This window comes from Camarhynchus parvulus, chromosome 3 (genome assembly GCF_901933205.1).
Source record: "Camarhynchus parvulus chromosome 3, STF_HiC, whole genome shotgun sequence".
Classification (NCBI taxonomy): domain Eukaryota; kingdom Metazoa; phylum Chordata; class Aves; order Passeriformes; family Thraupidae; genus Camarhynchus; species Camarhynchus parvulus.
This window is the reverse complement of record NC_044573.1, coordinates 32193830-32205860: the sequence shown is the minus strand read 5'-3', so window position 1 is coordinate 32205860 and position 12031 is coordinate 32193830. Positions and strand designations below refer to the sequence as shown.

Sequence of the window (12031 nt, the reverse complement as noted above, 5' to 3'; positions counted from 1 at the left end):
ATATCTATAGATACTGAACCATCATTCTTCAGCAGAGAAGCCTGCAATCCTGGGACATGATCAAGGAATACTACCTGCCTATACTGTGATGGAGTTCAGTCTTCTCAAACCTGAAGCACTGAGGTTTGATGAGCCAGTGATTTCTTTTTTTTTTTTTTTTTTTGCAGTGTGGGTGTTCTTTCTTAAGGGTTTATTTTGTTTGGTTTGGTTTAGTTTTGGTTTTGTTTGTTTGGTAGGATAATATGGAAGGTGTCCCTACTTGCACTTCACAGAATGAATTTGTTATTTGATCCACATCTGCCAAAGAGGAGAAATGGAGGTGCAGTGGCCGGCTCATTGGTATGGCCATGCATCTGGGATGCAGAGTGCATCATGTTCCAGGTCAAAGCAATTCAGATGAGACAGACTCTGGTGGGGATTCCTTAGCTGCCACAAGCCCAGACAGTGGTCCATAGCAGCACCTAGCTGAGATGGGCTAGCCCAGGTCTTGAAAATGTGTAGGCTCAGGCCAGAACTTGGCTACAGCTCCAGATTCTCCTGCTGATTAAGTGTTCTGGACCTACCAGCATGTCCAGGGAAAAAAAAAATCAGAAAAGTTGGGCCATTGGCAGTTAAAATTGCAGGACATTCTGACACATTTTCTAATGAGTAATTTTTAAACCATTCTAGAATATTCCTTTTATATCTACAAGGAAAATATTCCAGTGGAAGTCATCATCCACTACCTTGCGGGCGATAGCGGGCAAAAACCTTTCCACCAGAAAATGCAATGCAAGTTGGATTCCCACACATGCAGCTGCAGAGGAAGGTTTTCTGCTCTCTGTTTTGACCAGCCAGGATGGCACTGGGCAGGGAGATTATTGTGATCACCTCCTTTAAGCAGCAAGGAAGTGCACAAGCAAACACCCAGCCCTTCTCCAGCTCCAATTTACTGCAATTTACTGTTGCTCTGCTCTGCTCCATGGTGCTGCAGACCTGAGGTCCTCCTGCATGCCCCATGGTCCCTTGCTGGGGGTACCACAGCTCATACCCAGTGACAAGCACCTTGCTGTGTCACTTCATAGCTCAGTCTTGCACCTTTCCCTGTAGCTACAGCTTAAAGACCACGAGTACAAAATCTTTCTGAGCTCTGAAATACTCAACAGTGAGAGCTAATGCTCTGACCTGATCTTCTTAAGCACCTTATTCCTTGTGTCTTGACCCACTGTCACCTCACCCCTGTTGTAAATAGTGCAGGGTCATGCTGTGAACTGTAACATACATCTTATTGTCTATACCCTCTGGAGAATACATAACACTGGGAAATAAAAGGAATGTGTGTAGTGGCTGCTCTGTGTAAGCTCAAACCTCAAATAAATATTAGGGATAATCTCTTAGAGCTTGAATGAATCTGGAGTCATCATTACTTACAGCAGAAGCACCTGGCAGTCCTCCTGAGCATCTTTCATAATACAACAGCACCTACCCTTGCCCTGGGGATTTCTCTCTTCCCAGATTTCACACAAGTCTGCTTGCCCTCACTTTCTGCATTTGTTGTTGCAGAGACCTTGCAGAAAAGCCAGTTTCATCTTTTTTCACCCTAGTATTTGGTCAAATGTTGAAACAGATTCTTTTTTCCTCAAGCCTATTTAACATTTTTGCACTTCTTGGAAGGAAGTTTGACGACACGGGCCTCAAGACCCTGGAATGGGAAAGTTACAGTGGTATTACAGGACAGAAAAAGCTACTGACTCCTGGATTACAGAGACACACTTTTTCATTTGATAAGCTGTCAAACATTTTATGCCAGAAGTAGCTGTAACATTTTTAAAGCAACAATAGAGGCATAGCATGAAATGTTCCACTGCAGCTCTCAGGACTTGGCCCTGCCTGTCTTCTCTTCCCAAGCAGTCAGCCATAGCCACACTGCTTGTTTCACAGGCCTCACAACTGTTGCAGATTATTACTTTGGAAGCAGCATGCAATAAGAACTCTTAAGAAGAATCATTTATCCAAACTGGACCTAATTGGTCTCAATTACGACCTGAATTTCAGCCAGTAAAGCACAGCCTCATTTTGCAGCTAGTCAGCTAGGGGCTAAGTCTGACTTCACAAAACCTGGGGTCATTTGCACAGGTCCAGCTCTAACTGCAAAGCTCTCCTGCTACCCGGTGTCCACAGACAAGTTGTCAAACAGTTGCTATTGCATGCAGCCAACACTGAGGGCAGTGAAACAGCATGCTTTGTCACACTGACTTGCAGGATGATGGGAGAAATCCTTTTAATACAAAAGATCTTCTCTTGAAGAGATGTGAAGCAGAAGATGTGATGTGCCTCTAGACATCCAAAGAAAGCAAGGAAGTCCATTCTATGCAGAGATCTGGATTGCTTTCTGCACACCTGTGATTCATAGGTAATATGCAGTGATTATCTTATACTTCATGATGTTGTCCTTCCTTCAGCGAAGTGAAAGAAATGTCAGTGCTCGACATTAGTTAGCCTGCAAGGAATAACAGTGATACTTTTTTAAAGTCAATACCAGCTGCATGCAGTGTCCCTTTTCACAAGGCAGAGATAAATTCAGCATAAATCTCCATTAGGAATGTCTCACACATCCCTGAAATCACAACTCTGGCAGTTGCACCAGCCAGCACTCTTGTGGCAGCTCAGAGCTGGCAAAAACAGTAATCTCATTGCAATTTTTTCTATATTCCTCATCTCAGCCACACCTGGGATATAATAAAAGAGCTATGCCTACCCCATATTTACATCCTCTTTCATTCCCAACAGCAACCTACCCTGTGAGGATATATAGCTCTCCTGGTGATGCTGAGTCTTTCTGTATCTGCAGCTGCAGGTGAAAAAGAGCAGCTTCCATAGGCTGTGACACTGGCAGAGCACAGGTCTGCTGCTGTGCTGTGCAGTCGCAGAAGGCATCTGTCATCTGTCTCCATTTCTCCTGCACTCTCCACAGTGCTGGCCCCACAAGCAGATGGCAGAGCTGCAAAGGACAACTCTGACACCCACATATGCACCAGAACAAGTTCCACCAAAATGTGGCAATGCACACGCTGCTGTGGGACCCACTAAAGCAGCTCACTCTGCCAAGGATGTGGGACAGTCCCAACACGGAACCATGTCACTTGTCACTGACAATGCACACTTGATTGCATGTGGGGCAGCAGCAAATATCTCGTAAATTGAATATTCCTCCTGAACTACCTCTGCACACTGATTGCTCAAGTGGTCCAGAACCAGGCACCAGAATCAACTGGATCTGAGAAGTAATTTATTTTAAACATTAGACATTATGAAGTTTAACTGCAGTACCACAGTACTGCTGCTAGAACAGAGCACTATGTAAATGTTCTTCTTTTGAATCTGCAACATAATGGTAGAATGAGGGGTTTAAGTATGACTTAATACAGGCTGTTATTATGTAATATATCCAAAACACTTCAATTTGGTGTCTTAAATGGGTTTAAAAAAATAGTTTCTAGACTGGTTGCAATTCTATCTGCAGCACTCTGTCTTTGCCCAAGCAAAGGAAGATTGTTAGAGTGAAAGAAAATGGCAAGGAATTACAGGGGCTTGCTGCTGCAGCTGCTTGGCTTTTAAGGCACTGCCTCGAAAGTATCGCTTACAGTGCTAAATCACTTCCTTTACATACCATGAATGAATACAAACCTCCAATTTTCTTTCTGTTTACCTAAGACTAATATTCTGAATTTGAACAGCATTTCAGCTGACAACTGACATATACATTTAACATCAATAGGGAATAAGACACTTCTGGCATTCATCATTTCAGGCAGGCTAAGCTAAAGGAAAAAGTTAGCAAACTTGGAAAAGAAGTGCACAAGCTGTTCAAAAATGAACTTCAGAATTCATTTCTAATTTTCCTGACCATCCAGAACCAGAACCTCCTGTGAGCTTACACCAGTGACACAATAATCCTTACCATTTTTAAGATGGTACCTGGAGAGTTTTTGAAGGTTATGACTCTGTACAGCCCTAGGCTGGATTCAAGAAAATACCTCCCAGTCTCATATTCATAAGGCTGTCACATCCTACCCACACCTATGCAACACTGAACAGCAAAGACAATACATTTCCAAAAAGTTGGGAGTCTGTATTTTCTTAAAGATGGGCATTGACAACTAAAGGCCATTTATAAAAATATTGCTGAGACCCATCAGGTAGCACATAGTCCTGAGGTTGGTGCGAGACCTCCAGCCCCTCCCTGTGCCCACAGCTTTTACCTTCCCACTGGGCATGAGCAAGCTCCACTTCTCTGGCCACTCTGCAGCACTCCCAAGTCCTGTCACTGACTGTCCCATTCACTTCCCACGTCACTGCCATGCTGAGAACAAGGCCCACCTCTGCACAGGCTGAGCTGGGACATCACTGCTGCAGCTGCTGCTTCCCTCGGGATACCTCACAGATGTGTAGGAGCTATTTTAAGCTTCTTCCCCCACCTCAGCCATTGTCTCAAGGCAGAAAAAGCAGCAGCAGCACAGCTGGACCCCATGGCAGGATTTGGTCAGGGCAGAGCACTGGTGTGACCAACACCCCTGTCTGCACGGCCACCTCCCAGCTGGGGGCTAAACACTGGCTGTGACAACAGGTTCATGTCACATTTCTGTTACCCAAAAGACCATTTTCCTTCCACAGTCTTTTGCCCAACACATTTTATTGCCGATAGCAACAAAGCAGTATCTGTTCCCCCAAATACAGGTACTGCTAAGCTGAAAAAATCCTCCCAACCCCTCAAATCTCAGAGTAATTAGTATGTAGACATGGAAATTCTTAATAACATGTTAACTATTGTAGGAAAGATAATTTGTGGGAGTTCTCAAGCTCACTGGTTGGCATTGTTGAAAAGACAAAAAAGTTTAAAGCCTTTCTTTGCACACCATCCAATTTTTTATGCACTAAATCAGCTCGAAGTAGAGCCAAACTGACAAATTTCTGCCATTTTATGCACCATGGAAACAAGAAACCTGTCAATCTGCAATTACCTATTCTACATCCATTTGAGATCAATTTCTGCTGTGGGAGTATAGCCAACAGGTTCAGATCTACAACCTGTGTTTGTCATGGGAGATTGACATAGTTTATTTTTTGTTTCATTCTCAAATAAGTACAAATATTAAAACATAAATCAGATTGATGTGAGGGTGCATGTCAAGGTGCATTACAGTCTAATAAAGACTATAAACTTTTCTTCTCATCCAATTTCTTACAGCAATGTCAACAAGAGGATATAAAAATATTCAAAGTGTTCATCTATAAATTACACTGTGATAAAACTGCACACTCATTTCCTAAGTAATCTCATATATTCAGATTTTCTTCTAGACTGAAATACTTCTTGCTTGGGCCCTATGAAAGCTACTTATTTTTAACAGTTCATACTAATTTTGTATTTTTTCCTCATAAATTAAACACTGCCACCTTTTAAACTAGAGATAATTTGTCTGATGGACTACTTTAGCCTGAAGGTTTATTGTGTTTTATCCAGAGCTTTTGTACCTTTCAAATGCTGGTGCTCATTTGTGAAACTCTCAAAAATACATTTTTAAATCCTCAGTATAAGAAGTTCTTAAAAGAACTCACGTGCTTCAACATCATGTGCATCATGCCTTTCAGTGGGATTTCCCAAAGTCGTGCACAGCTTAAGTGCTTTTCTGTGTCGGGTTTGAAACTTTCATGTTAATTAAGAGTGCTCCAAGCAGAATTAATGGTTATGACTGCCTACAGTGCTCACAGCAGCTCCAAGGCTCTCTCAGCTTTGACTCAAAGTATTAAAACAGAATGAGCAATGATAGCACATTTTCAGTATCTCCAGCAATACAAAAGGCAGGCAAAGCCAGGTGAGGTAATGTGGACAGGAAGGTTCAGATCCTCTTTGCAGGCACGAGAAGATTCAGCAGGGCAGGTGATACAGGTGTAACTCTGCTGCTTTGAAAGAGGGTAGTGGTTAAATGCGTAACTAGCTCTCCCCAAGTGTTACCTCCAGTATCTCTGATTTCACCAGTATGCCAGGCAGCAAACTGGGCCAAGCAAAGAGCAGACATGTATGTGTGACTGAACACACTGTTACTGTATTTACACACTAAAATAGGAGTGAAAACTCTTTCCCAAGATCCACATGACAGTGTGTCTTCATCTGTGGCACAAAGAGGTTTTCTGAGGCCTGATTACAAATTGCTACCTAGACCAACTACTAATCATTTACCAGAGAAAACCATCCTTGCAGCACTGTTACTCTCCATAGGTCTTCACAGCAGAACCAAGCAACTTTCTGGGGATACCTGCTATCCACAAGCAGGTATTTGGTTCCATACAGGTTTAAGTGAGTGAAGTAGCAGCTCAGATACTATTCAATATACTTGCCTTTGGATTAAAATTCATGACTTATTAATGGCATTTTAAATATGCACTATCTGGCACAAAGAATATGGTCTTTGAAAAACTCTAATACTGATCAATTCCATAACATTTCCATAATGATACAGGAACACTGAAGCGTTTTCTCCTTTATGTACTTTCATGTGATTTCTTAAATCCCAGATGGAGGATAATTTGTCTTCAGTCTAGTTGTACTTGAGGCACTACCAGCCTGACATTTTGCTTTCGGGTTCTAGCAACATCAGTATTGAGATCAGAGGTATTAAAACTTAGAAAATCTGACATGTTATGTCAAATTACAAAGACAGTATCTGAGAGCAAATGGAAGAACAGACAGACTGAATTAAGTAGCAGAAAAGGGGAAAGAAACCGAATAATAGGAGGGAAGATAGAGACAAATGTACAAAAGTGAAAGATTAAACAAATATTCTAGAGTAATCAGATGGGTGTGAAGAAAAACATTAAACATTGTCGAAAGCACAAATGTAGGGATATAAATTCAGACATAAAACATGTAGCTACATACAGTATGGGCGTGGTCCCATTAACACTTATGCATATAAGATTTTATTTGCAACATTTGCATAAGCTAGAGGGTAATACTCATGTGAGTAACATGTACAAGAGGTAGCGGGATTTGGCCTCCCACTGTTTTTCTTTGTGTACATCATGTATATCTGTAAAACATTTAAAGCAGGCATTTCAACTTCGAAGAAGACTGAACTTGGAAATAATAGGACCTGAGGGAAACCTTTCCAGGAAAGCTGGTGGAATTACAGTTCTGCAAAGCATCAGAGGAATACCCTAAGGACTAATTATTTGACAATACAACTAATGGTATTACTTTGAAGCATAATAAAGTTAAACCTGCAGCTTGCATAGATGTGGAGTACTTGCTGGAGGGAAGCACAATGGATGTGTGAATCCAGAATCAGGGAATCCTAATTAACCCTCTAACGGCTATCAGCAGGAAGGCTAATAGCAACTCTGAAGTGGTGTAAGCTACTTAATCCTAAAGGATTGCCTCTGTTAATGAGACACTAACTGTTATCTGTCCTCAACCATGTTTACAGTAATGAGGCACCTTTATAAGGCAATAAACAACTGGTTTGCCTAATAGCAGGCTGGGATTCTCGTGAGTGACAGAAGCTACTGTCCCAGTGACATGAGTTATTGTCCTCATCCTACAGATAAAAAACTAAAGTCCAGCATGTCACTTCCCATGATCCACTGGTCGGGCCAGAGATGGAGTTTAAGGGTCAAGGTTGTTTAGGATGACACTACAATTCTCCTCTAGAAGATGACATCTAAAACTCTACTGGGAATAGTGTTTTATAGGATGTTAAAAAACATGAAGCATAAAAAAACCCCAGAGAGAGTCTGTCTTTAGTAATACAATAATTAAACTTCTTTAAAAGTATTCTCATTTTGAAACTACAATAAAAAGGCCTTAAAAGTCTTTAATCAAGCAATCAAAAACCCATGACCTTCCTTCTCCAAGAGTTTCTGGCTGTGGCTTGACAAAACAGCACAAAATCTCAATATTATTCATATGGGTACCCAAAATACATGGAGCAAGGCTTCCCAATACTATTTCCCTCATCTCAGTTAGTTCAGCAGACTTCTAGGCTATTATCCTATCATTTCTATCCACCTCTGCTAGTACTGTGCCTCAGCTTCATTTGCACCACTAGAAAGATGCAAAAGATAGGCTTCCACAAGACTAAGCAAAAATTAAAACCAATATAAAAAAATAAAACACTTTAAGAGCAGTCCTCAAGGAAGCTACGTCTTACTGCTTAATTTCTTCAAGACATCTATGTTACAAAGTGCAGCTAGAAATACTTCTACAAAAATCAAATTAGTCATTTAGCACCATCCACAGCAACCACTCAGACAAGACTTTTCTGCAGCATACATTGTTTCCTAAAAAATATTTAATAATCCATTGATTATATTGTTTCAATTACAATGTTCAGACTTTGCAAACTATTGCAACACACACAAGTTTAGTTACATAAAGGATGGATTTCAGAAGTCACAATATTGTGGGCCTCACAGAAAATATGTATCATTTCCTTGAAATGATACTGGAATATCCTTGAAGAAGGAATTACCTCTAGCCTATAAAATAGAATTTCTGGCAACACTCCATAAAGTAGAACACAGTGGCGTCTAAAAATAAGCCATGGTGCTATCAGCAGCACAGATTTCTTTTTTTTTTCTGGCAGAGAGAGACCAATGCATCCAGAAACGACTGTGAGGGGCCACAATCAGCCATCCCAGCTGCCCTGGCAGCCACCCCATGCCATGACAAGGGGATCAGCCTTGTCACCATCCAGCCTGGGCGCACCCTGTGGTGACAGCGCCACCATAAGGCTGCCAGCACCAACAGGAGGCTGGTGGCACCCCCTGTGGCAGGGAGTGCTGCAGAACAACCCCTGCCCTGAGGTGGAGGCAGCGGTGTGGCCACCCTGAAAGGGATGTGCAGTCAGAGGGTGTATTTCTTGTTTGTGTAAATATGCATGTGTGTGTGCTTTCATATACACGTACCTACATACACACGTCCTTGCACAATGTGCATGAACAGATATGTCCACGTACATATCTAAAATCACAGAACAAGCTGAACAGGAAGGGATAACAAGGATCACTGAGTCCAACTCCTGGCCCTGCACAGGACCACACCAAGGGCCTGAGAGCACTGTCCCAACACTTCTTGAGCTGTGAGGCTGGTGCTGTGGCCACTTCCCTGGGGAGCCTGTTCCAGCGCCCAGGCACCCTCTGAATGAAGAACCTTCTCCTGATACACAACCTAAACCTGCCCTGGCACAACTTCAGGCTGTTCCCTCGGGTCTTGTCACTGGGCACCAGAGGAAAGATATCAGTGTCTTCCCCTCGTGAGGATGTCGAAGACTGCAATACACACGCACACACACACACGCACGCACACACAAACGCACGTGTGTGTGTATATATGTGTATGCATGCAGTTCAGTATGTACATGTGTGTGTCTGTGTCCCCCGGTGCGTGCCCGTGCGCCTCTACCCCAGCACCAGCCCCGGCCAAGGCTGCCCGCGCTGCCACCGCCCCTCCCGCCGCCCGAGGCCTCAGGCGGGCGGGCCTCACTCGGTGGCGCCCGGCCCCCGGCCCGGCCCCCGGCCCGTCCGCACACCGCGGCAGAGGCGGGGGGAGCCCCGGCCCCGGCCTTACCCTCGCCCTTCTCCTCCTTCTCCGCCATGGCCGCAGCGCCGCGCTGTCGTCATGGCGACGCGGGCCTGCTCGGGCCCTGTCCTCACAGCGCCGGGGGTCGGGCGTCGCTCCCCGCCGGGCTCGGAGTGTCCGAGCCCCTGGTACGGCCCCACTGCACCCCTCCGTCCTTCCAGGCAGCCATCGAGTGAACCCCTTCAACCTGCCGCTGCCAAGGACTCCGTGTCTCTTAAAAATGCAGCTTTCCCCAGCAACTGCGGAGATTTACATGTGTCTGAGCTTTAGAAAGTGAAAGAACATTTTATTCTAAATGCCATCACGCCAAAACAGCTAAAATATTCTTAGTGATATTAAATAAAACTGTGCGGTTTAAATTTAGCTGTGAGTTTTAGCAGACAGGCTTGCGATGCCTGGGTCTTCTGACTCTTAAAACAACTGTGAAAGTAGAAAAAAAATACAAATATTAATATTCTGGCAAGATGCAACCATATATTCCTAGAAAATAAATATTTATGAAATTCCTAGAGCCTTGTCCTCACTACAGCAGGTGCTTGTTTGTCAGATGTTCAGTTTTGCAAAGCCCTCGTGGATGATTCCTCCTCACACACTCAATTCCACCTCTCAAACAGTTAATGATGTTCTCAGTATTCATGGAAGCCTGAAATTTAAAAAAACACACGGAGCACAAACAGAGCTTCTTTGATTTTAAAAAAAAAATCACTTCTTTAGAACATTTTAACATTTGCTATTTGTCTTTCAGCCACTTATTTTTGCATTTTTTTATTGAACATGGCTCAGAGTAAAGAGGGTATAATAGATACCCAAGAGAATACATCTTTATTCTGTTGGGAAAACAGCTGATTATGCTCTCTAACAAAGCTGATCCTTCCAAAAGGTTATCTACTCACTTGAGCAGTTTATTAAAGTAACTAAATATTTCAAACTACATGTTTGACTACAGGAGTACAGATTTGTTCCCTTTCAAATTGCTAACAGAAATTTTGGTGAGAATAGCATGGCAGACGAATTTAGAGGATGCAGCAGCAGAAGAAAAAACCTTTACCTTTCAGTCTTACAGGGGTCCTATTTCTGATTCCCTTAACCCCTCCACACAGAAAATTTGTCTTTACTGTTTTGAGGTCTATGGTGGTGGGTCAGTCACATGTTTGAAGCTGGAGAAAAGTGCAAAATACATTGTTTTGGCAAGGATGGACCTCTCTTACCTCTTCCCTCCACTACCCCAAATGTAGAATTCCATGTTTTTGAATACTGTGCCCAGCATTAGATTTCTTATATAATTTTCCACATCATTCATCATAGGACCATTATAGCTCTTCTACAAATGCTACACTAATTCAAAGTATTTACTACATATTCCTAAAAAAACCTTAATAAAATCCTGTTCTAGTTACTTGGGTTTTCATGACAAATCCATGCCCAAAATATTAACAACTCTTAGTTTTAAAATAAATACACGTGTTGCATATTGTGCATATTTATTGAGATTATTGCGTGTTCATAGTAGCTTTTGAAAGGAAGTGAGTCACTGCAACTGTGATGTGGTAAGACAATAACTCCACTTGGGCATCCTCCTCTAACATCTTCCCAGCAATTTCTCTAGGGCTTGCACTTGGCTTTCCTCCAAATCTTTGTCTCCTCCAAGAGAGATGGTAAGAAAAGCAGTGTGTAAATGCTGATGAAGTAAGGGGAAATCGTGAAGTGTACCACAGCTATGACATGTCATTTACACCACAACATCTACGTCCTGTTGTAGCTGCTGGCTCTGGCCCTTGTGAGTTGCTAGAACAGCTCCTTGGGAACGTGTTGCTGTGAGTATATAAAGGCCTTGCTCAAATCCTGGATATTCGTATCAAACTTGTTAAGTTTGATAACTTTAGCCTAGCTACAGAATCTTCACTGACTCAGAGTTCATACAAATTTCAGCAAACAGCATTTTGCACTGTCCTGCCTGTGCTATTGAGATTCCACTCGGGACAATTACTGTAAATCAAGTGCTTCATTTGCATTGTCCACTCTAGCCTGGAGTTTCCTTTTGCTTCCAGCAGCTTGCAGCCAAGTATCCTTATTCTCCCAATTCCTAACACATTAAGCTTTGGTGTCTTGCCTGTCTCCAGGAGCAGAACAAAATACTGAATGAGAAAGCACTTCAAAATGAGAACTCACTGCTTTAAAATTTCCTGGCAATGTATCTTGAAAAATCTGTGTAGGGAAAAAAATGTTAACAATTATAATGCAGATAAAATACCTGATATATGGACCTGAACCATATAGCTGTTTCCCTTTTAATTTAATGCACAGATACCTCAAACCAAGGGTATGAGTGGGCTGAAACAACTAATCACATTTTGGCACAGACAAGTACAAAAGGAAACCCAGAACTACTAATTCAACAGCTTGAAATATCAG

The 12031-nt window shown here is 42.6% G+C and overlaps 1 protein-coding gene across 1 annotated transcript in view; it reads right to left on the bottom strand.

Annotated features, from left to right (window-relative positions):
• Positions 1-9689, bottom strand: part of EFCAB2 (EF-hand calcium binding domain 2) — a 29127-nt gene extending 19438 nt beyond the window's left edge. The window contains exon 1 of the mRNA XM_030946012.1: positions 9608-9689. Coding sequence (XP_030801872.1) covers positions 9608-9635 — 28 coding nt within the window. The 5' untranslated portion in view covers positions 9636-9689. The remainder of the gene's footprint in view (positions 1-9607) is intronic.
• Positions 9690-12031: the final 2342 nt, after the last annotated feature.